This window comes from Amborella trichopoda, chromosome 13 (genome assembly GCF_054954075.1).
Source record: "Amborella trichopoda isolate Santa Cruz 75 chromosome 13, AtrichopodaSantaCruz75HAP2 v2.0, whole genome shotgun sequence".
In the NCBI taxonomy this organism is placed as follows: Eukaryota; Viridiplantae; Streptophyta; class Magnoliopsida; order Amborellales; family Amborellaceae; genus Amborella; species Amborella trichopoda.
In genome coordinates this window covers 52326554-52352693 of record NC_142348.1, presented here as the reverse complement: position 1 = coordinate 52352693, position 26140 = coordinate 52326554, and the positions used below count along the sequence as shown (strand labels likewise).

Sequence of the window (26140 nt, the reverse complement as noted above, 5' to 3'; positions counted from 1 at the left end):
GAGAATGCGCCTCTTTTCACAGGATTCCTCTTTCTCAAAACGGACAAACGTATTAACGCTCGAACCAGTCCCAGTTATCCAGAGACCCCTCATTTTCTCATAAATATCCGTGATATCTCATCACCTGAGCAAAAATATCTCTTTTAAAATAGTTCTATTTATACTTGCAAAGAAAAAGTTTACACAAAGCCGAGGCTCTAAACAATCAAATTAGATCCCATCCCAAAAATTTCACTAGATGAGGTTGTTTTGATGCTTAAACATCCTCAAATTGATCATCTCAACATGAAGATGCATAGACATGAGAAAAAAAATAGATTTCAAGTTTTAAAAATAATGCATCTTGTAATACATTTTTGGACCGTTAATTTTTAAATTTTTATAGATCTGCTCGATCCTATTTTTGAAGAATTAAATTTCGTAATTGAATATGAAAATATATTTTAAGGCTATCACAAAGATTTCCAACATTGAAACCAGATTTCTCGATACTATTCGAAGGTGAGCTCTACAATGATCGCTTAGAGCCGAGCCTCGGCTCTATACAACCACGCCCTTAATAGTTGACGTTTGGGGGAAAAAATAAAAAGTACCATTATTTTTTTAAAAAAATTGATTATGAGAATAAGATGCATTTTTTTTTTAGGAAAGACCACTTTTTAGATAAATTTTTTTTTTTTGTAATTTAATAAATAAAGGATTATCTGATAGGAATGAAACCCCTGATCACCTATGCTTTGAACCCATTTCTAAAAACTGAAAAGGTTTAAGTTTAGTGCTTTGAACCCATTTTTAAAAACTTAAAAGGTTTAAGTTTAGTATAACGTAGATTTCAAAAATTTGAAGGAAATTAAATATCATTGTATTTTATTTTTTTTAAAATTATTTAAAAAGTAGTTCAAATTTGCTTTTGGCTCATTCATGTATAATGTTGTAATATTGGTCTATTAATATGTTACTCATTAATAACTTTTTTTTAAAGGAAAATAACATTTCAGGGGTATCTCTAAAAGTTTCAGGAGTATTTTGATTATTTTATTTTGTTGATGATATTTGTTTTTATATTTTTTACAGATGCAAGTTTAAGAGAGGAGTGGACGCCCAAATTTTGGTGTCAAAATATTTTACATAAAAAATAAAATAGTGTAGAAGCATGACATTATGATTTGGACCTTCTCAGCCATCGATTAAGAATGGACAGTTAAATAGGGAGAAGTATATAAGTTTTATACAGTAGGAGAAGTATAAAAAGCTTGCTCGTTACATATTATACGGTCGTTTTATCATTTTCAAGTGTTTTTATATCAACCATATCCACATTACTCGTTGATATTTAAATTTGGTTATTAGAGGTTTGAATACATTTTCAAGCCATTTACAAGGGTTTGAACTTTATCTTCGGATGTGTAGGAGCAGTGCAACCTATTTTTTCTTTCGCTTTAAATAAATCATCATTATCATCATTTTAGCCTTTTGTCAATTAATTGGGGTTGGCTATATGAATCCTGATTCTTTATTCTGTTATATTAAAGATTATATCCTCAATGAGGTCATCAATCTTCATATCTTTCAGACTACATCCAACCATGTCCTTTTGGCCCTACCCTTTTACTTTTTCAGTCATTCTACTTGAACTAATTCGCACCTCCTAACAGGTGTTGTACTTGATCGATGCCACATAAAGCCAACCCACCTAAGTTTACTCTCTCTCATTTTATCGCCTATTGGTGTCACGCCTAACTTCTCTTGAATAGATTCATTTCAAACTATATCCCTTCTTGTCTTGCCACTCATACATCTTAACATTTTCATCTCCGATATACTCATTTGATAGGTCTATTGTTTTTTGTCCGTCCAACATTCTATCCCATAAAGCAAAGCTAGTCTTATCGATGTCCTATAGAACTTGCCCTTCAGCTTCATTGGTATGCGGTATTCATATAAAATTTAAGTTGCACATCTCCACTTTGCCCACCCAGCTATAATTCTGTATGCGACATCTTCCTCGATCTCTCTATTTTCTTAGATTATCGACCCAAGATATCGAAAGTGCGGTCTTTTTTGTACTTCCTAGCCGTCAATCTTAACTACTTCCTCGTCTCTACTCCTATTATTACTAAATTTACACTTCATATAATGTGTCTTAGTCCGACTAATTTTAAAACCTTTGGATTCTAGAGCATTCTTCCAAAGTTTTAACTTTGTGTTAACGTCTTTTCGGGTCTCATCAATCAAAACTATGTCATCTCCGAACAACACGTACCATAGTACTTCATCTTGTAAGTGCCTAGTTAAGTCATCCATAATTAAGACAAAGAGGTACAGGCTCAATGCTAACCCTTGATGCAGACATATTATCACTGAAAACTCACTCGTCTCTCTATTAGTTGTTCATACACCAGTAGCCGCTCTATCATACATATCTCTCACCTGTAGTGTCTAGAGATGAATATCTTTTCTAACACCTGCCAAATAAATCTCGAGGTACTTTATCATAAGTTTTATCTAGATCAATAAAGACCATATGGATGTCTTTTTCCTTCGTTATAAACTTTTCAATCAGTTGCCTAAGTAGAAAAACAACCTAAATTATTGATTTTCTTGACATAAAACCAAATTGGTTTTTAGATACACTCATTTCATACCTTAGTTGTTGCTCAATGACTCTTTTCCAGAGCTTCATAGTATGGCTCATAAGTTTAATCCCTAAATAGTTTGCACATTTATGTATGTCTCTTTTGTTCTTATAAATAGGTATCACAATACTTTTTCTCCTTTCATTTGGCATTTTCATTGTTCTTAATACCTTGTTGAACAACTTTGTCAACCAGTTAATGCCAATTTCCCCCATGCACTTCCAAACCTCTATCGGGATACCATCTGGTCCTAAAGCCTTTCATATCTTCATCATTTTCAAACTTCTTTCACTTCCAACATTCTAATCCTAAATATGTACCTATGACCTCCGTCGTCACTTGTACCAACAGTCCCTTCAACCACTATGTTCCAATTTTTTCCGTCATTTAATAATTTTTGAAAATGAACTCTCTACATTTCATTGGCCTCATCATCCTTTACCAAGACCTTTTGATCATCACTCTTAATGCATTTAATATAATTTAGATCCTTACACTTTTTCTCTCTTATTTTTGCTAATTTGAATATATTTTTTTCACCTTCTCTTGTTCCCAGTTTATTTTATAGGTTATTATATGCTTTAAGTTTAACTTTACATACTATTTGTTTAGCAGTTTTCGTTGCATTTTTATATTCTTCTGAGTTTTGTTCATTTGTGTTAAACTGCCAAGTATTATAACATTATCGTTTTTCGCCAATAGTTTTCTGGACCTCATCATTCCACCACCAAGTTTCCTTATCGAAGTTTTTTTTTCCTCTTGATCCTCCTAAAACTTCTTTTGTCACTTTCTTGATATATTTAACCAACTCATTCCATATTACATTGACATCATGTTCAAAGTCCCATTTTTATTCTTCAATTGATTTATCTTTAAATAAGTTGATTTTTTTATTTTTTAAATTCCACTACCTAGTTTTTAAATAAATGCATCAATTAATTACCTATTATTTAACATGTACACACAATTAGAGACATAAGCACCTGTTATTTTAACTATTTATTATACCAAATCTTAACCATTCACATCTTTTTACCCCAAATTTGGTGTGGCCCTCCACTGTCACCAAAATTTTCAGCCTGATTTTCTAAAACCAAAACTGAATTAATATTGATTTTTTTGTTTATAGATTTATTGGTAGGGCATTTTGGACATCTCAAAGCACACAATGGTATTATTATATTAAACATAGTAGGAATCATGCTCATCTATAGCTTCTATAAAGTGTCAGTTTTAAACAATCAAAGGAAGACACACCTCTAACCCATTTGGAAAGATGCAATACAAGAGATGCAGTGCAAGTGCCGAAAATCATTGTTGTCGCTTCAAAATCTATTTTCATTCTTAATTGTTAAATTTAAAGTTTGAAAAATAATATATATCAAGCATATATATATATATATATATATATAAACACTTAAAAATTTTGAAAATTGATGGTTCCGATAATGCCTTATTAGATTAAAAATCTTATTTTCTCCATATCCATACATCTTAAATTTGATGTTGCACAAACTCACTACAATAGAGTTTATTAAACTATGAGTTGTACTTTTGCTTCTCTACTTATTAATAAAAATCGGAGAGGGGCCTTCTCCTCGAATAACTTACCAAAAAAAAAGATGATCAAGTTGAGTATTTTCTAGAGTTAGGACAACTTTTTTTTAGTGGTTTTTTGAGATGCACATACTTCTTTAATATAGGGGTTCTACCTTATATAAACTTCTTATTTATTTAATATTCGGGGAATTTTGAGAAGGTGAGAAATCGCCATTTCATTCATTGGGGGAATTTTGAGAAGGTGAGTAATCGCCATTTCCCTGAAATAATTATTCTCCTTGGTTGTCTCTATTTTCTATTTTAAATTCTTTTATATTAAACTTCTTATTTTATGTAATATTGGGGGCGATTTTGAGAAGGTGAGAAATCGCCATAACCCTTAAATAATATTTGTCTCTATTTTATATTTTCAATTCTTTTATATTTTTGTCCTCTTCATGGATTATGAACTTTATAGAAGTTTTGATTCATTTCCTTACATGATTGATTAAAGAAATATGAAAAAGCCAAATAAAATAACTTTTTCATTATTGCTTCTATGCACGTTAAGTGCGACCATGACCCATTGCTTCCAAACCTTCACTTTTCCAAGAGAGAGAGAGAGAGGAGGCCTTTTCCTAATAACCAGTAAACCTCCGCTCCCTTCCTTTATTCTAGCCGTTGCTTGTTTTCCTCTCTCTAAAATTATCTCTCTCCAAAATCTATCTCTGCTCCGCCATTCTCTCTCTCTTGCTCTGCTAAAAACCCATTCAGATCAGACCCATTTCTCTGCAAAAAAAAAAAGAACCCATCTTTCTCTGTGGAAAACCCATTAGTTATTATCTAGCATCTATAAGGAGCCACATTCACTCACCACTTTTTTCTCTCTCTCTCTCTCGCTCTGCTCAAAAGCTCACTAATATTACAAGCATCTCTGCAAAAATGAGCCAAGCCCATAAATTAGTACTTAGTAGTTACAGTCCCTAGAAAGTGTGTCATTCTCTCTCTGAAAAATGCTTTTTTTCCCCTATAAAGAGCCTTACTCTCTTACTAAGATCAACCCATTTCTCTGCAAAAAACAGATAATACCCATATTATTGTAAGTCCCTATAAAGAGTGTCGTTCTCTATCTGGAAAAAAGCTTTTTTTTTTTCTCAATTTTATTCTATGGAACCTCTCATATTTTCACCATTCTAGAGATTTAGTGTTCCAAGAGAGAAAGAAGCCATTTTTACCTATGAAAGATCCAAATTTCCATGCAGAAAACCAGGCTTTTCTCTTTCTTCTTGTCTCAAAAACTTCTCTCACATTTTCCCACTCCATCACTATCCTCCTGTAAATGGTGTGAAAAACCCATTAGTATCAGACCTTTACTCCTTCAAAAAAAATCCAGATTCATGGTGTAAAACCTCTTACATTGCCCCCACTATTTCCAAAATTTCATAACTTCCTCTAATCTGAAAATGGTGGGGAAAACCCATACCGCTGATCCCTCTCAAAGTGTTTTGAACCAGAAGCTCTCTGAAAAAACCTCAGTTTTGGGTCTCAAGCTATGGGTGGTGATAGGAGTGAGCATTGGTGTTATTGTAACCACCTTACTGATACTCATTGTGTGCTTTATTTGCAAACGGACATCTTCTAGGCAGAAGAGGAGACTGGTTAAGTGCTCCTCTGGTTTGATCCCCATGATTTCAAAGGAGATCACAGAGGTTAAGGCTGATGGGTCTTCAGAGAAAGCTCAAAATGTCGGGCCTAGCAATGAGGAACCAGAGAATCATCAAAAGGGCTCTAATGGAGGTTTGGAGAAGAAGGAGAAGAAATTCAGGGATTTCATTGGGGATTTGGAGAAAGGGGAGAAGAAATCATCAGAGGAAAGAGAAGAGAAAGGTAGGCCTTTGAGTGGAGAGAGCAATGTGTCTTGTGGAACGCAGGGATCTTCGGTTTCAGATGTTTCGAACTTTGGATGGGGAAGATGGTACTCTCTGATAGAACTTCAAGTGGCCACTAATGGTTTTTCAAGTGATAATGTGATAGGAGAAGGAGGTTATGGAGTTGTTTATAGAGGGGTCTTTCCTGATAACACTGTCATTGCAGTTAAAAATCTCCTCAACAACAAGTAAGTGGTGGCTCCTATCCAAATTTTTTGTCATGGGTTTTGTTCTGTTAAACCTTGTTAAATCTTTTTTGGTGTGAAAATTAACCGCAAATTATGGGAAAAGTTGCCTTTTTTATGGAAATAAGTGATTTTACTGATAATTTTTGTTCGCTTGAGAAATCAATTACATTTTAGGGCCTACAATTACAGTGAGAGTATTAATCTTAGTTTCAGAAGCAAGTGGGATCTCTCTCTCTGAGTGTGTGTTGGAAAAAAACCAGTTAAATATTTTTTGTTCGCATGAGAAATCAATTACATTTTAGGGCCTACAATTAGAAGCATTCTAGTCCCTCTTCAAAAAAATTAGGAGCATTCTACTCCAATTCAGAAAATCAGGGCTTCATAAACAAAGAAGATTGTGTTAAAATTTGTGTAACTTTTTTCAATGTTAAAAAATTGTGTCATCAATTGCTGTTGGTTGAAGAAGATAGCAGACTTAATTGGTCAGAAATAACCAATTAAGATTTGAAGAATTAACACTATTGCTAAAAGAAGATTAAAGACTTATTTGAACTTGAACCCCATAACCTTTTTCCAAGTTACTGGTTAGCTCGCTCCCCAAGTCAGAGGCAACATTGTACTCTAAACTTTTTGTATCCTTTTGTGAAGATCGATAGGACATGAAAAATAATAGGAGTGTGTGTGTGTGTGCGCATATGCCTTTCTGAATTGAGTAAATTTGACACATTTATATAATTGAGTAATTGTAAATAGTGCAGTGATACAAAAGTTAAAACATTCTAAAAAAGAAAGAAATAGTGTTGTGACTATTAATTTCGCACTGACTTCTAATTTTCTAACTAATCTGCTATTGTTGCAAGCACAATATGTACAGAGGCCAGGCTGAGAGGGAGTTCAGAGTAGAGGTTGAGGCCATTGGCAAAGTGAGGCATAAGAACCTGGTGGGGCTTATGGGATACTGTGCAGAAGGTGCCCAAAGGTAATCTTATATGGTCTATTTTAGCTTGCTTTAATTTTTCATCATTTATCGTGAATATTCAAATTTAATCATTGAAGTAGAATCAGTTGCTAATACAATTGGAATTCTTTTTCTTTGGGACCTAGGATGCTGGTTTATGAGTATGTGGATAATGGGAACTTGGAGCAATGGTTACATGGTGATGTTGGGCCAACCAGCCCCCTTACATGGGATATACGAATGAAGATAGCCATTGGAACAGCGAAAGGGTATGATATTTGATATTTGACGAGTTGGACAATGAGAAATATATATGAAAGTTGCTCTCTGCTGTTCCTTTTGGATTCTAGAAATTCTCTTCTTTCTTAATTTAGGTAAGTTATTGGGTTCTAAGATTGAAATACAGACTTTTTAGTTAAACCATAGGGTGATTGAACCTCGCAGATACGACCTCCAAAACCCAGTCATTGTCTTTATGCTTTTTTATTATGGTATGTTGCTTAATGTAAAAAAGAAAACCCATAAATGAATAGAAGTGGCGCAAACAACCCAAATATTTGATGCAAGTGACCCAAGTCATGAAAATCATGGGATATATTTTCAAATATGCCCTTGCATTTTCTGAAATATTTTTATAATCCTTGAAATGTTCGGGTAATTGGGGATATCAGCTTCAAATTATATTACTTCAAATTATATTACTTCAAATGATGTCAAGCTTTTATGTGTGTGTGTGTGCGTGTATGTTTGTGTGGGGTTAATGCAACCTTGTACTGTTGCTCCTGTTGCAGATTGGCTTACCTGCATGAAGGTTTAGAGCCTAAAGTCGTGCATAGGGATGTAAAGTCCAGCAACATACTTTTAGATAAGAGGTGGAATTCAAAAGTCTCAGATTTTGGACTTGCCAAGCTTTTGGGACCTGATTCAGCCTTTGTTACTACTCGTGTTATGGGAACCTTTGGGTTAGTTATGCACTTTTCATTTGAAGCATATCAGTTTCATGAATTTCTAATGTTAATTCTTGTAAGTTTTCACTACATTTTCATAGTCATTTTTGTTTAAATTCTGATCATCTTCAATAGTCATTCTCATCAAGTTCTCAAATGGTCAGGACCAGTAATAACGTACATATATAATTCACTTTTCATACTGGTGTATGTTGTGCATGTAGTTATTGTACCTTTCAGAACAACTTGGAAAGATTGTTTCTGCGTATAAATACTGTAATTTAAAGTTAGAGTCGATTTGGGCAACTCCACAAGTATAGCAGAAGAATGTATTATTTGGCTTTCATTATTGGTTTTGCTTAGCATGTTTTGTCAAACTAGTAAAATGACATGAGTTCCTTTAAGCTAAGTGAATTAGAATGGGTTGTTTACCTGAACAGATTGAGCAACACCCTAATCTCTTTCTTTTCTTTAAGGTTTTTTTTTTTTGGTGAAATTTTGGAACGATTTAATTATGTTATTAAGTGATTCAATCTAAGGATTGCCTTATCACCTTCACTAATATATAAATGGCCTTTTGAGATTGGGATGTTTCATGAACAGATTTACTTAATGCAAATATATTTCTGGAAGGATAAACAATATTGTGTTGTTTAGAAAATGGATTTGGTTGATGCAGAGATTGGAAATGTGAATATGTAAATTTTTTAAGGTTTTGATCTCACTTGCAGTTGTGACTGAATTCATTTTTCACTCTCAACTTTCATCTGAAAGGTGCTGCTCTTTCTTGCACACACCTAAACATCCTTTTCTCACAAACTAACAGAAGTATCTTATGTTTAATTTTCTGTGATCATTTAATTTTCTCAAAAGTAACAAACAAATTTACATTCATTTTGCACAATCAATTTGTATGTTTGATTTTCTGTGATTTTTCTGCCCCTTGTACCAAGTGAGCCATATCAAATAAGTGACGGCTATTCCCAATATTTAAGTTGGAAAGTGACAAGCATGTGAGAAAATCTGTTTACTTGTCTCTTGTTTTGTTTACTTGAACTTATTTTTTCTGCCAAATTACTTTTTCCACTTTATGTATCAAGTATTACTTTTTGTATTCAATTATTTCTCTTTAGTTCGTGCTTGTGCAGACTACAATTCTTGTACACTCAATAATCAATATGACCTTGTGTACTCTTTCTCCTGGAGTATTCATGTGAACCTAAAATCCCATCTCTTTTAATGTATTCAATCTCATAATAAATTCAGCTAGTTGCCACTTACTAATAAATTTGGTTATACTTAAATAACTTACCCTGATTGGAGTGCTTTAGCCTTGACAAATGTAAAATGTTTCAATTAGGAGATTGCTTATTAAGCCAACCCAATAAATCCAAACATGATTGTTTGATGGATATTGAACATGATAGTTAAGGAGAACATATCCATACATATCACGGAAACCTTATGCTAGTTTAGTTTCATCTGGTTATTTTTGTGCAGGTATGTGGCTCCTGAGTATGCAAGCACTGGAATGCTTAACGAGAGCAGCGATGTTTACGGTTTCGGGGTTCTTCTCATGGAAATAATATCGGGAAGAAGTCCCGTTGATTATGGAAGACCAGCTGGAGAGGTATTTCTCAGTTATCAAAGTTTTTACTTTATTAAAAAGTTATTTATTTCTTTCTCAGTTGATTGGATAGCTAAAGGCTCAGAGAGAGCTCTTACTGTTTCGTCAATTGTACCGTGGAACTACCTCTAAAATAAAAAATAAAATAAAATAAAAAGAAACCATTTTGATGATATTTAAGAGTATGGTGCATATGCAGGTGAACCTGGTAGACTGGTTTAAAGCGATGATAGGGAGTCGCAGAGGTGAACAAGTGGTTGATCCATTGATTGAAGAAAAACCACAACCGAGAGCATTGAAAAGGGTTTTGCTTGTCTGTCTCCGATGTGTGGATTTGGATGCTCAGAAGCGGCCAATGATGGGACAAGTTATACACATGCTTGAAGCAGATGAGTTCCCCTTTCGCGCGGTAATTTCTCTTCATCTTTGTAGGCTTTACTTTATGACATCTGAGTATAAGAACTTGAATATTGTTGATCATCTATAAAAATGGTCATATTAATGGTAATATCTTAAATATGGTGAAGTAATATCTTACATATAGAGAGATCAAACTCACAGTATTTGTTACCAAGTATGACGAATAGACTACATAACTCTGTCTAGTCTTGATATGGAACCTTTGTAGCACAATATACCAATACTTCAACAGAGATCTTCTATGTATCTCTCTTATTAAAATGCTGGGCTTCAATTAAAGGTTAAGATTTTCTATATCCCATCAATTCTGGATGAATGCCAGATTGGAAGTATTAAAAAGAGTAAATGAAAGACTAGACATCCTTCTTACTTGTGATCCTTTTGGGCATTATCCCTTTTTTCTACAGAATGAGATCTCTTAATCATATTCCAAACTAATTTTGTTTTGTAAAATTGAGGCATTCTTTGATGTGTATTCTCATTAGGGACAGCATACAATATGTCCATCTACCTTTGGTACATATACGTCCCAGTCACTGAACCCTAGCCATCAGATGAGAGCAGCTAAGCCGTGTGCCATTGACCATGCTCAAGTCTAAGAGAAATTTCCTCAGATTTTGTGTGGAGAAATGGCACACCCCCTAGCCATCACATATGTGTTTGGTGATGATTATTTCCTATTTGTACTAAAGGTAATCAGTCTTGGTACAATAATTCGTTATCACTATATTCGAATTTAGATAATCAACCATTCAAATTTCATGCAGGAACACCGATTAGCACGAGAAGCAGCCCAACTCCCTCCTCGTGATAGTCCTATAGCAGCAGCCAATAGGCTTGGCCTCTCACCCCATGGAGATAGCAGTGCTGCTAATCTTGAGAGGACAAGGTGGAGATGAGCAGCCATTGTTAATCATTCAAGCCCCAATTATGGTATGTAAGATGGTCCATATTTTTTATGTGTATATTACCATTGATTAGAGAAAAAAACTAGAAGGGAGAAAAAAAATTATGTTAAATAGGGAGTGCTTTTTCATCCTCCTTTTCTAGGCACACCATCATTGCGACTCTCAGGGGATGATTCCTAATGTTACAGATGTAAAAGTGTTCTTTAAGCAGTTTGCAGAGACCCTACCACCTAAGAGATGTAGCTATACAGTCTTGAATTCTTAATGATAGTTTGGAAGAATGAAATGGCAGCATTTGTTCAATTTGTTCATGGAAATGACCTACAGACTCTATGCTTTCATAGAACATGTCTGTGTCTCTATGTTACATATCCTGATCTCCTTTTTCTTATTCTGATTCTGTCCGAACCATGAAGCTTATTATTCATTGAGGAAATTTCATAGTTGTCTTAGAAATTCTCACCAAATATGTGATATAAAATAAATAATGGCTCTTCCTGATATTATTGCTCAAAACATGAGATATATTTCTGCAAGTTATACCTTTTGTAGATTGTTGCGTTGTACTTTTTTGTAAACATGGTTGGAAGTAGCGAGACATGATATGGGGACTTACGGTTTCACGTAAGGTATAACCCTTAGCAAAGCAGAATGATGGATCATGATTTATGTAGCCGATCCCAATTAATTGGAAAAAAGCTATGATGGTGATTTTTCTTGTAAACATAGTCATGTTGATATATGTTTATGAAGATATCCCTGAGAAAAATTTGGGAAAAAAAAAATCCAAAGGGACTTGAGTAACTGAAAAGATTATGTGCTCCCTTAGGAGTAAAAGATATATGATTCCTTAGGCAAAACCTTGGCTTAGAGGATTGTTCAGATGCAGCCTAAACCTGCCTGGAAAAAGAAAAAGAAAACTTCTATGTACCTTAAATCTGCCTGATAAAAAACATGCCATATGTTTGCACACAGACTGTCAAATTTTGGCCGGTCGCATCTAATTGTTTAGGAGCTAAAACCTTCTGTTTTTTTTTTTTTTTTTATAAATCTCCTCTTGCAATTCTGAGGTGGATTTCAAAATTCTAAATCAAGAGAATCCTCTTTAGTGGGTAATACAACAGAGGGAGCGAATGAATTTTGCTCTTGTAGCATAGGAGCAAATATTATACATTCCAAGGGAAGAAAGCTACAGTATCCTCGATAGGGAGTGTTAGAGATTTATTACTTGTATACTTAATCATTCCATTATGAGATTTACTTGTATACTTAATCATTCACATATAATGGAATTGGTTTATATATACTAATGATACACATGTGCGTGATATTAAAGTAAGATTATTGAAATATACTCAATCTTGAAATAGTATTTTTCAGAGTTGTGTGATTCAATTTAATTTACTAGTGAGAGAGAAGCATAACTGTAAAAGTAATATAATTCCTAATTTTATTTCTGGATGAAATGGTATAGTGATTTCTGTTACTCAACCTTATGTAAAATGAAGTAATAGAGAAAACATGCTAATCAATCAAGATTGATTCAATCACTCTCTCAAAAATATTATTTTGCAATTATGCGAGTCCTCATAGCTCATAAAACTCTTCAAAATTTGACATACAAATTGTCCGATTTAAAGACAATACTCAGATAATTTGCGATTGGTTTTGAATAATTATGCTTCGAACAATTCTACATGTGGGAAAACATAAAAAAAAAAAAAAACACACTTCACATAATATGAATGCAATGGTTGCAATTATATCTTGAGAAGAAATGAGGGTGAATGGATCAATGGACACTCAACAGATGCCCAGCATTAATGGCACGATATATGCAACAAATACTGCCATAATTATTGTAATTAAATCTACAAATATTTCATGATTTCAAAAGCATGGATTGTCATAAGGAAAATTGTTTCATGCCGCATTTCTACATACGCGGTCTAGAAAGTGTAAAGCAACTATCTTAAAGATGCATGATGCATGCAAGTAGGTTTTCCATATAAAAGCAATGGAAACTAATGGTTCGAATGTTTTCTTACTATAATTAATTAGTTTTTTACATTTATTTATTTTTGCGTATTTATGATCTGCATGTTAAAGATTACATGCCTTTAAAAATTAAGTCTTAAAATCCATCTCAAAAAAAGATTTATTATGAAGCCCGCATTTCTACATATATATGGGCTCGGCCACATAGAAACGTCCATGTCATAAAGAATGTGTGTTACTTGAATAATTCTACATTAATGGAAGAGATATTGAAAGGGCAGTATTTATTCTATGAATACTTATAGTTCATAATGGGTAATGAAATCAAATAAAGATGCATAAGATACCCCCATTGAATATTCCAAAGTATTGCAGAGTAAATATACAAGTTTTATCAAGATAAAAAAAATAAAAAATAAATATTCGTACAGGTTTATAACTTCTCAAAAATAGTTATACTTTTGAGTGTTCGGAGCAACACATAAATGTATAAATATCGTAGTCATACAAGGGCAATTTTAAATACTAAATTGTAAAGAAATTTATGATTTTCAGGGAAATTCTTGTGAGCATCCTCTATGTTTTTGTACAATGTAAAATAGTTTCATGTTCTTATTTTTTTAAGCTCGAGGTCTCTTTTTTGTTAGATCTTCATTTTTCACATAACAGTTGCAGAATCAGCACTTGCAGCGCCAAACCCAATTCTTTAAATTTGTTAGAATATAATGGATTTCGCATTTGAAGTTCTGCACCCATTTTTAGTGTCCAAAACATGGGTTAGGCATATAGCTCTATGCATATTTTAATATATATTAGAAAACATAAAACAAATTTACTTTGATGTTCAAATATGAGTTTGGATGATCATAGGTGGACCATGAATCTGCTTAATGTTTTAAAAATTTTCACAAAAATTATCACCATCCTATTTCACATCCTAAAAGATTTCATGCTTCTAGGAAAGCATACAGTCTATTACTCCCCAGTTAAAACCCAATCGAGAAAATACTTGTAGGACCCCAAATTTGGGGATATGACCTTTTATAGCTAACCTCAATAAAGAGAATTTCTTTAAACCTATTAGCTGACCTTAATAAAGAGAATTTCTAAACCACACTCTTATGTATTTGAAAAAACAATGTCTTAAGAACAAATAGAGACCATCCAATCTTTTGAGGGTAAGATCTAAGTATTAGAGACCATCCAATCTTTCGAGGGTAAGATCTAAGTATTAGAAAACTCAAAATTCAAATTTTCTTCCGTGAAAATAATCATCCATTGGTTCTATGTTGGATCCGCAACTTCCGGTTTGGAAAAATCTTCCCATCCCATCTACGTCACCTGCACATGGCAGTAATACTTCTACAAGAAAGCAAAGTACATGCATTTTTTTTAACAGCTTGTTCTTTTGAGTGAATAGTCTCATACATCACCTAAATTTACATAAACTAAAAAATAAATCAATGGAACATGTTATTCATCAGAAAAGAGTGAACGGACAGTGTTTAAATCAGTTTAAAATCACCTTTAATAGTTCTGAAGAACATATTAAACAAAATTAATAGACATGATAGAAATCAAGTCAGAAAATTCTTAAAAACGCCAATAACGGATTTTTAGATTTGTCAGTTACATATTGAAGTGAGCTACATCTTCCAATTGAAGAAGAAATTGTCACAACTTCCAATTGAAGAAGATAACTTTTATAATTGTCAGCTACATCTACCAAGAAGACGATATCTAAGTCGGGATTTAATTTACGCTGTCCAAACAGTCCAAATAGACGGTGTAACTTATTACAACAATACTGATAATTAAATCAGTATTCAATTCACACTCCAAATAAACTGATGGTGTAGCTTATTACAACCATGCTGATATCTAAGTTAGTATTTAATTCATATTGTCCAAACAGGTGGTGTGGCTTATTGCAACTTTACTTCAACTTTTTCAACAATTAAACTTTTTTAACAAATAATTATACAAAGAATATTAAGACAGATTTATAAAATAAAATGATAAAAGTAATCAATGCATTTTTTTCATCCGACATACAAAAGAAGTAAATATCATCTGCTGGATTTGACTTACCTTGACCATGACAACCAAAAAATTTATTCCGAAACCCAAAGCATTAACTATTCGCCGCCCTCAATTGAGTACTCAATAATAGAAGTGAAGCTAACAAGGCAAGGGGAACGCAGGGATAGAAAGCTTTCCCGAGAAAACAGTAGTGCACATCTTCCAATAGTATCATGAAATGTAGTTTTCCAGACACCGTTAGCATGTGCACATGTACCTGGCTTGGCAATAAATATTTTTTTTCAATACAATTTGATCCTAATTTCTATAGAACAGATACTCTTTAATATGGTAATCATGAATACGGAATAATCAATAAAAATTTAAGACAATATTACTTTCAGATGCCCCAACCCCAAACAATTGCCCTTTTTCTATTGACATTGTATAGTCCTATTCATTGAAATTGCATAACTCCATTTATCAAAAAAGGAAAGGAATTTAAGTATTATCCTGACTTTAAAAAATTTAAAAGTATATCCCATTCAAATCATAGACTAATCACAACCGAAAAAACTTCAGTTTCACTCTCTTTAGCCTCAATTGTCCTACAACGAAAAAATTGAAACCAAGTAATTGTAAGACATCGTTTGAAAACGGATTAGGGCGGATTCGAACCACCACCTCTCAAAACATCTGTGCTTCGAGCGCTCAACCAATGAGCTACAAATCCCCAAATTTATGAAAAAATATAGGTGCAGTAAAATTAAAATCACTTTTACCCTTTCTACAGACAACTTATAAAGGAAAATGTAAGCTATTTAGGGCAAAGTTTAGTCGAAATTAATCTAAACTACTACCTTTGGATGTTAAATTTAGTGGTTTGACTACTCCCAGTAACCAAACTCACAATAGAGAACAAAAATAAACTCAATTCAAACTAAAATATTTTTAAACTTAGTAAAGCACGCGAATTACACATCGCATTTTTTCAGGAGCGATGGTTAAAATATTTTAAACTTAAAGTGACGCACCCAAAGTATACTTCGCATCGCATTTTTAATTAGGGACGCATCCGAAGTAAACATCGCATTTTTACCTGAGAGATGGTTACAAGTATCTGTGGCCTAAGAAACACATCATAAAATAGTCAAAACAGTAACGAAAACTTAAAAAACAAAACAATCTCAGCTCCCCAAGATATTTACATTGATCAACTAAAAACACACTTTGCCTCGATACGGTATACAAAATATAAGCATAGTATTAATAATAATAACACGATAAAATACTCCAAAGAGGTATACTGATTTTGAAGATACACTCCCCGGAAGATAAGGATTTTCTTGGTGACAATTAGAGTAGGAAAAATCCTGCCGTCGTTGCCAATGGCACTTTAAAAAGGTACTTTAAAAAGAGATCTAATCAAGTCCTAAAAAGCCTTTGACCTATCCAGCATCACGCGATATACCAAGCGGTGTATTTAAATGAAACTAATGCAAGATTTCAACCACAAAAAAAAATAGGCCGCTTAACATTAAAATTTTAAAAATAAAAATAAAGGGAAACTTCATAAAAAGAATCCTGACAATACCTAGTCGTCCCCCCCCCCCGCCTTGAAATTACGGAATAACCATTAAAAACATAATTGCGTTTGACAATGTGCAGATACAGGGCACAAAAATACCATATCCATTTTTGAATATCTTTAAAAAAGGGAAAATATCTTGGGGGGGATAACTTGAAAGACACCGGCATATTACACGATCTGCACTCATCAAATTCACATAATCGATCCAAAAAACATACAAAATACAGAAAAAGCAGGTCATGATAACTTTTCCCCTCCTTTCTCCAATGAGAGATTGTTTTCATCTCTCACTAATACAACAATAAGTACATTGCTGTAAAAAAACACGCAAACATGCAAGACTATAAACATCACTAATTTAATATTCAGAGAGGACAAACAAAAAAAATAAAAAACATAGCGATCAATCTGATCTTTCAAGATGATCAACCACTAAGAAAAAAGTTTATATAAGGTGCAATCATCCTTGCAGAATTCACCTACAAGAAATGAAGCCTAAAAAAAAAACTCAAAAACGAATTTAAAAAGAATGAACTGAGAAAGGGGACGATAGTGGAGTCCGCATGAAGAGATAACCTGATGATGGATAACAAGCAGGGGTAGAAAAATCCAGAAGGGACTACTTCAGCATATGGTAGCACAGTATCAGCAACAGCTTGCAAAATCAGAGCATGTAAAACTACCGCATGTTGGTGGATAACAACAGTAGAAGAATGCCTCCTAAATTCACAACTGGAGACAGTCAAATGCAGTCATCAGTAATTCGCCAAACTCAGCACATTCACCCACAGCACAGCAACGGAATGAATTGCAAACGACACCAAACTAAGCTTATGAAGCGGCCTGGAAATCAATTGTTTTACAAGGACGGAGCAACTTAAATCTACATCCATTTGATTTATTGCTTTATTGCATTGCACGCAGGACAATCCTGATGCAGCAACTTCATTTCGATCAGGCCCGAACAAATACAATCCAATCCAATTGAACGAACAAATGTACCATAACGACTTCAAAGACCGAGGAAGATCATGAAAGTCTTCAAGTTGCTTTCCCTTGCTTCCCGTACCTACTGGAGCTCCCTCTTCCAACAGTGGAATAACATTGCGAACCAGCAACCACAAGCAATTAGAAGTAACAACACACTCAAAATTGCCTCATCAACAAGTTTTCACACCCACATATTCCCCAAACATGGGGTCATACAAAAGTACTGATATCACCCCAAAACCACACCATCACCCACGCTTCACAAAGTACAAAAAAGCTTCATAAAGTACATAACAGTCCAAAACAAGCCTCAAAATACATAACTGGCAAAAGAAAACACTCTACGAAAATAGTTAAATAGGACTGCAGCCTTGTAAAACTAAGTTAACCCTCACGTCGCAACTCATCAAATACCGAAGCCAACCATGGAAAACCTTTAGAGCAATAATCTAGTCATGGAATATTACTCATGTTAAAAAAGAGAAGACATCTAGCTTTAAAATAGTGTAAAGCACACTTAATCATTTAAGCTAATTATTTTGATTTTAAATGTCATGATGTACTCTCAAAATCTACACATTCTTCGAGCTTCAAATGTTAGTAACAGTGTCGGAATTGACAAGTGTTGGAATATAATTGCTATCACCGATATGTCATAGACTTTTATTGCCGAGGGCAATTTACGAACAGCGGTGTAAAGTGAGCGAGAGCGTAAAGCCAAGGTCTCGTAAAAACTTCATCCTAACTAAAGCGCCGACAGTCATACAAGGTCCCAACCTCAAACAATCGAAGTACAGCACCCCACCCCTTGAAAATAAGGTAATGATCAGCAATGAATACATGAAAAATATTGATTGGCATTTCTGTCGAACAACGGAGGCTGTTTTCATCTCAATAGAGATAGTGCAGAACAACTAAGAAACAAGGATATCAGCGTGTTTTCGTTACAGAAATCTTTGTTAAAACTAAATCTAACGAAGACAACATTGGATGAAACTAATTAATCAAATCCCAATTAAAACAAAATCTTTTACAGAAAGGAAAAGAGTTTCATCAAATTCCAATTACAAGAAAATCTTTTATAAAAAAAATAAAAAGTTATATAAAGATGTTACCTTTTAATGTAGAACTACGGATGCACCTCTAAAAACCGCCACATAATGTAGAACTACGGATGCAACCTCAACAACTCATCGGAATAGGTAGTTTGAATGTTAAACAACCCTTTTGAGTGATCATCTTGACATCTAGATGTACGATCATGAAAAATAAAAGATCCTAGTCACAGGAATAGTGCAATTTAAAACATATTATCTACACAGGCCATTTTCAATATTTTCCATGGATCAACTTGACATTTACCATTTTTAAAATTTAAATTTTAAAAGTAGATATTAAAATAGATTTCCATGGATCAACTTTGACATTTACCATTTTTAAAATTTAAATTTTATCAGTCGATATTAAAATATTTTGAGATTCTAAAAAACTGTCCCCTAAAAAAATAGTCACATAATATCCCACAAAATAAACAAAGAATTATAAATCCAATATTCACAAGGCTTTTATTAAAAAGTCACGACTTTCACAAAAAAAGTGGCCTATTATAGTGGGTAACATAGCCTTCCTATGCAACTCGACTAGGTATTCGCCTAATGCCCCCACAAAAATTAATTGTCAATTTCTTTCACAAAAACCCAACGTCAAACCAGATAAAAATATTCATAGTTTTAAAAATATCAAAGAAATAAATCATCAATAACTTCATTAAAACACACACTAATAACCCCAATGCAGTATTAATGCTATTCAAATTCCCCCAACAAAAAGGTTATTGCTTCAACCATGAACCAAATTGCTAACAAAATGAATTGACGAAATGATATGCCTTGCAGATGTCCTCCACAAAAATAGTCCACCATTAACGTTAACACTAACTTCCTCTAACCCACCCCCCCCCCCCCCATCAGCGAATTTTCAATGATTATCGAGTACGTTACTTCAGAATATAAAACCGAATTATACAATGTGCGCAGATTAAAGATTAGACCATACCTTGCAAATTACGACCCAAACTTTGTTGAGATTCCCAAATAATAGCTACGACCCACCCTTTGCTGAGATTGCCAAATAATTGCCGCAAGTACACATGATGCTCCAGAACTACGCACTTTGAAGGACCCTCGAAGCCACTCATTCATTGATAAAATGAGTTGAAGGAACTTCAAAACCAATGATTCATTGATAAAATGAGTGGCTTCAAGGGCAATTAGACCATCCTTTGCAGTTTCTTTTTCAATTCAAATTGATGCCGCAGGTTGCTGGTTGCAGAAATTGCAGATATTGAAAAAGTGCGAACTCCCAACCAGGATTTCATCTAAACCTATGGTGTGGTGCTAAGTGCATGAAACAAAAAAACGAAAGAAAAGGAAAAACCAAAAGAGAGCAAAAGAGAAAAAAAGCAGAACACGAGCACACACGACACGGGAGAGGCCCCGGGATTTAATAAACTCCCATGCAACCTCCCCCAAAACCACGAAAAAATAACTTTATTGAGGCTTTTGGGCTGCCATGCAAGCGCACCTGCCATGGCAACGCCCTCTCCTAACAAAAAACAAAAAACAGAATAGCATACCACCTTAACCTGCTTCACCCTCCATCTGGGTATCGAGATTCACGCTTACATCCATGGAACGACGCACAGGATCACAAACCCTGGTCCCTCCATGTCACAAACCCTATGATTCTCCAGATCTACCTTGCTTACATTCAGAGACATCAGAAAACCTACACCTTGCAGATCTAATCAATATGCCCATAGTTACACAAAAACAACAACTGATCTGGACCAAAAGCCTTCACTTCAAAGAATCCACCTCCCAAAGCCATGATCAGGAACCAAAATCGTCAACTTACAGAACAGATCCCGCCATCTGCGAAGAAGTAAAGTTTGAAACACCCATTAAAACCCGATCTCCTCCGTCAAAAAGTTCAAAAAGGGGGTGACAAGAAGGGATCCTCGGAACTGAGAGATGATTTTCAAATGAAAATATAACGGAATAAGAAGAGGACGACGAAACCTGCAAAGAGTGAGTTACAGAGATGTGGAAACAGTGAAACAACCACCAAAAGATAGATCGGCGATCGGCCTAACCGATTAGACAAAAAGATGCACCATTTCAGAAAACCAGAAAGATAGATCTAAGAAAATAACACAGCGGTCACGCATGGAAGCTATGATGGCAAGGAATGAGAGCTGTGAAGGTGTGAAAACCCTAATTTATTGATAAGAGAGATTAGATGGACGGCTGGGAGTTTCCAAAGTGGACGGTCCAGATTGATTTGGTAAGTGGTAAGTCGGTGTCGATGCTGACCGCGAAAAGGACGGAAACACGAGAAGCTTCTCCTAGATTACCTGAAATACCCTCAAATCGATACAAATTCCTTAACAGTCCACAGTTAAAGTAAATTATATAGATGAGCGGGATCTTACCTTTACAAGTGAAATTGCAGAGTTATTTAAACTTTTAAAATTTTAAATTATTAAACGAAGTATATAATAAAGTTATTTACCTTTTGTAGTGCTCACAATTTAATTTTTACCATTGAATATGAAAGTCGGTGACTACATTTATTTCATTGATTAAACTCACAATTCAAAAAACTACTTCTCAAACTTTATGACATGCAAGCATTCAGATTTCACATCACATCGGTTGGTTGTAAAAAATTGTGACCATCCTGTACCAAAGATAAATGGTCAGTCTATACAATTCTTTTTAATTTTGTAACCATAGTGAAAAATCTTATAATGGTTTAAAATTTTATTTTGTTTTTAATTATGAATTTTAAAGCTGAAAAAATATGAATGCATCAATAAATATTAATATTTTGAAAATTGATGGTTTACATAATGTGTTGGAAGATGCACTGTTTTTTATATTTGAAATCCTTCATTCTATATCAATATATTACGAGGTAAAGATTATCAGTTAGGGCACAAGATTGATATCTTATTTAGCATTTTCCTTAAAAAGTTAGCACTTTCGATCCCCAATTCACATTTCACAATAGTGGGGCATGTCATTGAAATCATCGATCAAGCTCGGAATGATTACGATCAATTAGAGTCAAATCAATACTCGAGGTATACAATCCCACAATAAAAGTTCTAATAATTATTTTATTTAGTTTTTACAATTTTGAAATTATTATTAGTAGCAAACAATAATGAAGTTACCATAAAGAGAAAAAAAACACTCTTCTTTACCAAAGCATCGGGAACCTCGTTAGACTCCTTGTAAATATGATGAGAGGCGAAAAAAACATTGCTTAAATTGTTTGAATTTGATACAGAGGACCTAATAAAATATGTCAATGTATATGTATGCTTTTGTATCTATGTGTGCGTAACGCAAGTTTAAGGCGATGCTATGAATATATTAACTTTTAATATAACCTAAATACTTAAAAATCCAAGTCTCACAAGGTAAGTAATCAACATATATAATTTTTTACATTGCAATGATAAAAGAAAAAATCATAAATAGTATAAACATATATTTTTCAAATTTATTTAAAAATTTACAAAGTTATAAAACATTCAAGTGAAATTTTTTCGTTTCTCCTAAAAGTCAATATTCTTTTCCAGTTCATTTGAAGATCTTTCAACTGCAATACTTAAATTAAAAAAAAAAAAAGCGAATTTTTAATGAATTTTAGGGAATCAACCCCATTTAAACACTTCATACATTTATTGAAGGTTGCAGTTTGTATATAGTCTAAGCTCTAAACAATCAAATCAGACCTACCTTCAAATAGTATCGAGAAATATGGTTTTGATACTATAAATTTTTGTGACAGCCTTAAAATATTTTTTCATTTTTATTTATAAAGTTAAAAGCTTCAAAAATAGGGTAGATAAACAAATCTATAAAAACTTGAAAATCTTGAAAATTGACGGTCCAAAAAAGCGTTATAAAATACACTATTTCCAAAACTTGAAATCCATTTTTTTTTATCATGTTCATGCATCTTGATGTCGAGATTATCAATTTGAAGATATTTCAGCATCAAAACAACATCTTTCAGTGAAAGTTTTTAGGTAGGCTCTTAATTGATTGTTTAGAGCCTCAACTTTATATAAACTTTTCCCTTTATTGAAATTGAGACCTTGCTTATCCCTCCCCTTATGGAACAATTCATACATTTATTTAAATTGAGACCAAGTGTAACTTATGCTCATTCTGCTAAATCAAACTTATTATAATAATAATAGTAATAGAAGAGAATACGGCAATTCTCTCCCAAACTGAATAGAACAAGTGATTTGGATTCAACCCAGTCACTTAATAAATACTAAGTATTGTTTCGAAATATAAACAATAATTAGAGTCTAACTTGAGATATAGTATTGGTCAGTGCAATTTTCTCCAAAATTGAACCTCACAGGAAAATGGGCGATCCAATTCAAACCCGCCACTTTTTAAATACTAAGTATCATTTTTGGGGGTAGTTCATACAAAATTTAATAGTTATATAATCTATAAAAATAAAAATTAAAAATAAAATACTCGAAAGCATTGGATCTAGAGCAAAATAATCAGTGGCTTATTGGATCTAAATTGAATGGCTAGACGGGGAAAATATAGAATTTTCATACGAAATATAGAAACTTTTCCCATCTTTTAAAAGCATCAATATTATTGGAGATATAAATTCCATTGTCATTGTAAGAGAAGTTATGTGCTATATAATATATAAGGCAATATAATTGAGAGATATTAGGTGTAAAGTTGAGACTTCACAAGGATCACAACTTTTCTTGATAAAAAAGATACGCTTTTATTGAACTCGTAAAATGAGGCGGCAAATGAAAAGGTAAGGGAATACGTCCTCCCCACTAAAAATGGTCTGATGAAACGTTTTGTTCGCCGATTTAACCGAAATTTCGGCTCACCTTGGATCGTCCGCCACTTTCACCTAAATTTCGGATTGATTTCGACCGGTATTATTCGCCGCTTGGCCAGGATATCTGTCCCCGCTCATTTGAAAAATCCAATTCCTACCCTTCTAATGGCGATTCTTAGCCACGGTATCTATGTTTTAAAAAATGGATTAATGTCCCATATCTTCTATCAGAAAAATTAAATCGGATTGGGGGATCAACAGTCTGAATTGAAAAATCCGTTGAATCCAGCTTTAAGAATTTTTGAAAAATAATTAAAATATAAAAATATATTTTTTTATTAAAAAATTTTTTGACACTTAATTATAATATTTTATTATTATTATTAAAAATACATAAATATTGTCCGATATTTGAGTATTTATTGTCCGTTACATTAATTTCAGAGTGAACAATTTATCTTCTCCATCTCAATTATCCAATTGGATAAGAGATATGTCCCAATAGAAACCCATTTCATCACTCAATTTTATAATTTTATTTTTTTATTGTCTAGGTATTCTTATTTCGGATAAAAGGTTATCAATATCGGTATAGGACCCAATTATGAATAGAGTTATCTCTAAGCTGGATTTATAGAAGTCTAAATTTTTATCTCCTCAATGGCATGTTACTTTGATCAAATCAACTCTATTTAATATTCATGTTTACCTGCTATCGTTGTTTTATATGTCAGCCCTTATCGTTGAGGAAATTGAAAATACAGCTCATGCACAATTTTTTATGGGACTCTTTTGATGGCAACAAAAGCTACCATTTGGTGAGCGGGGATAAAGTTTGCTCTCCTAAAGCTAAAGGGCATATGGGGCTTCGCAAGATCAACTTTGTTAATTTAGTTATGTTATCCAAATGGTGGTGGGGGTCTACTAACTATGGAGATCAATTATGGAAGGAAGTCTTGTTTGCCAAATAAAATGTGGATAGTAGTGGCTTTATTGGTAAGAGAAGATGAGGAAATTGACAATCCCAGTTGTGGAAAGGTATATACTCTACTAGCGAGTCGAAGTGAGAAATTTGAGGTGGGGAGTGGGTAGAGGATCTACTATTGATTTTTGGAATCATAAGTGAATCGGTGATGATCTGTTGAGATTTAAGTATAAATAAGTGTTTGATAGGTCTGTAAATAAGCATTTAAAGGTGGAGGAGGCTATAAGGTGGAATGCTGATATATTATATTGGGATATTTGATTGAGCTATGATAGGGTATCAGATGTTGTTTTTAATCAGTTTCGTGATCTATTGCTAGATCTTGATACAATTTACGTATTCAGGCATCATGAGGATGAGGTAATATGAGAGTTAACTACATATGGTATGTTCTTAGTGAAGCATGTGTATCATATATTACTTTATGATAGATTAAGATGGGAACAACCAAAACTTAGATTCATTTGGAAATAACATATTCCACATAAGATTCAAATCTTTTTATAGACTCTCTCACAAATAAAGAAAAGGAAAATAACCGTTAATATTTGCTTATGTAAAAATGAATAGGAGACTGGAGATCATTTGTTTATTCATTGCCTGTTTACTTCAGCGTTGTGGATCTGAGCCTTTCAAATTATTGGTTTTCAAATGCCTTTACTGGTACATCATTTTGATTTGACATATCAACTCTCGATTCTCCCTCTAAAAAAGGGGTGATGATATGACAGATTTTTAGAGATTAAATCCTTTGGGAAGTTTGGTTGGAGAAAAATAGGCGAATTTTTCAGTGTTTCAGTTCGGAGTTAGATAGTGTGAAAGTTAAGATTTTTCAAAATATTTGGTTGTGATTTACTTATACAAAATAAGATTTTGGGGTTTCAAATATCGATGTTCAGCTGAATATGAGGAGTTTGTTACATCAACGAAGTTCCCAGTATTCGATGCCAATGGACCCCACCCTATCTTGGATGTTTTAAGTTGAATTTTGATGGCAGTTATTTGAAAAACCTGGAATATGCTGGTTTTGGAGGCGTAATATCAGGGTTTATAGATACCACAATAAGGTTGTGGCTTTTAATCATGTTTTTAAGGAAGCGAATGAAAGGGCTGACTCGTTTGCTAAGGATGGAGAGTTGACCCGTTTTTGGTGCTCAATTCTTTTTCTTTTTAATTATTGTGTTTGTCATCTTTTCACTGTAATAATTGGTTTGATTGAGTAATAAAATCATTGTGATATTGTCGAAAAAACACACAAATTATTTCTCATGCCATATGAATCAATTTTAAATATATAAAGAATATTGAAATATTGAACATGAGCAAGGCAGGTAGAGAAAGACATCGGTGATGCTCTTGATAATAAAGAAAACTCGAAACACTTAATTTTTTCTCTTTTCTTTAGAGAGAGGGAGAGAAAGTGTTTATAAGGGAGGGTAAGAGAGACATTCATATCGATCCGTTAGTGGAGGCAATCATTTAAAAAATGACCG

General features: G+C 33.5%; 1 protein-coding gene and 2 long non-coding RNA genes across 5 annotated transcripts; 1 reads left to right on the top strand and 2 right to left on the bottom strand.

The window, feature by feature from the left end:
- Positions 1 to 4725: 4725 nt before the first annotated feature.
- On the top strand, positions 4726 to 11454 carry LOC18445826 (Protein kinase superfamily protein). Of its 2 annotated transcripts, XM_020674504.2 has the most exons (8): positions 4726 to 6291; positions 7166 to 7270; positions 7396 to 7518; positions 8041 to 8211; positions 9697 to 9826; positions 10023 to 10232; positions 11011 to 11176; positions 11294 to 11454. In XM_020674504.2, the coding sequence occupies exons 1-7, from the start codon at positions 5639 to 5641 to the stop codon at positions 11140 to 11142; spliced, it is 1524 nt and encodes a 507-aa protein (XP_020530163.1). In that variant the 5' UTR covers positions 4726 to 5638; the 3' UTR covers positions 11143 to 11176; positions 11294 to 11454. The 2 variants fall into 2 exon arrangements, with proteins under 2 accessions (XP_020530163.1, XP_020530162.1); XM_020674503.2 differs by having other exon boundaries at positions 11011 to 11454.
- On the bottom strand, positions 10070 to 15369 carry LOC148779335 (uncharacterized). Its single transcript, XR_016048557.1, has 2 exons — positions 15241 to 15369; positions 10070 to 10272 (listed from the first exon to the last, which is right to left on the bottom strand). It is a non-coding gene; the product is annotated as an uncharacterized LOC148779335 (long non-coding RNA).
- Positions 15370 to 16999: 1630 nt separating this feature from the next.
- LOC148779334 (uncharacterized) lies at positions 17000 to 21012 on the bottom strand. 2 transcript variants are annotated; one of them, XR_016048555.1, is made up of 3 exons: positions 20833 to 21012; positions 20391 to 20685; positions 17000 to 20073 (listed from the first exon to the last, which is right to left on the bottom strand). It is a non-coding gene; the product is annotated as an uncharacterized LOC148779334 (long non-coding RNA). The 2 variants fall into 2 exon arrangements; XR_016048556.1 differs by having other exon boundaries at positions 20388 to 20685; positions 20833 to 21009.
- Between the last annotated feature and the right edge of the window lie 5128 nt (positions 21013 to 26140).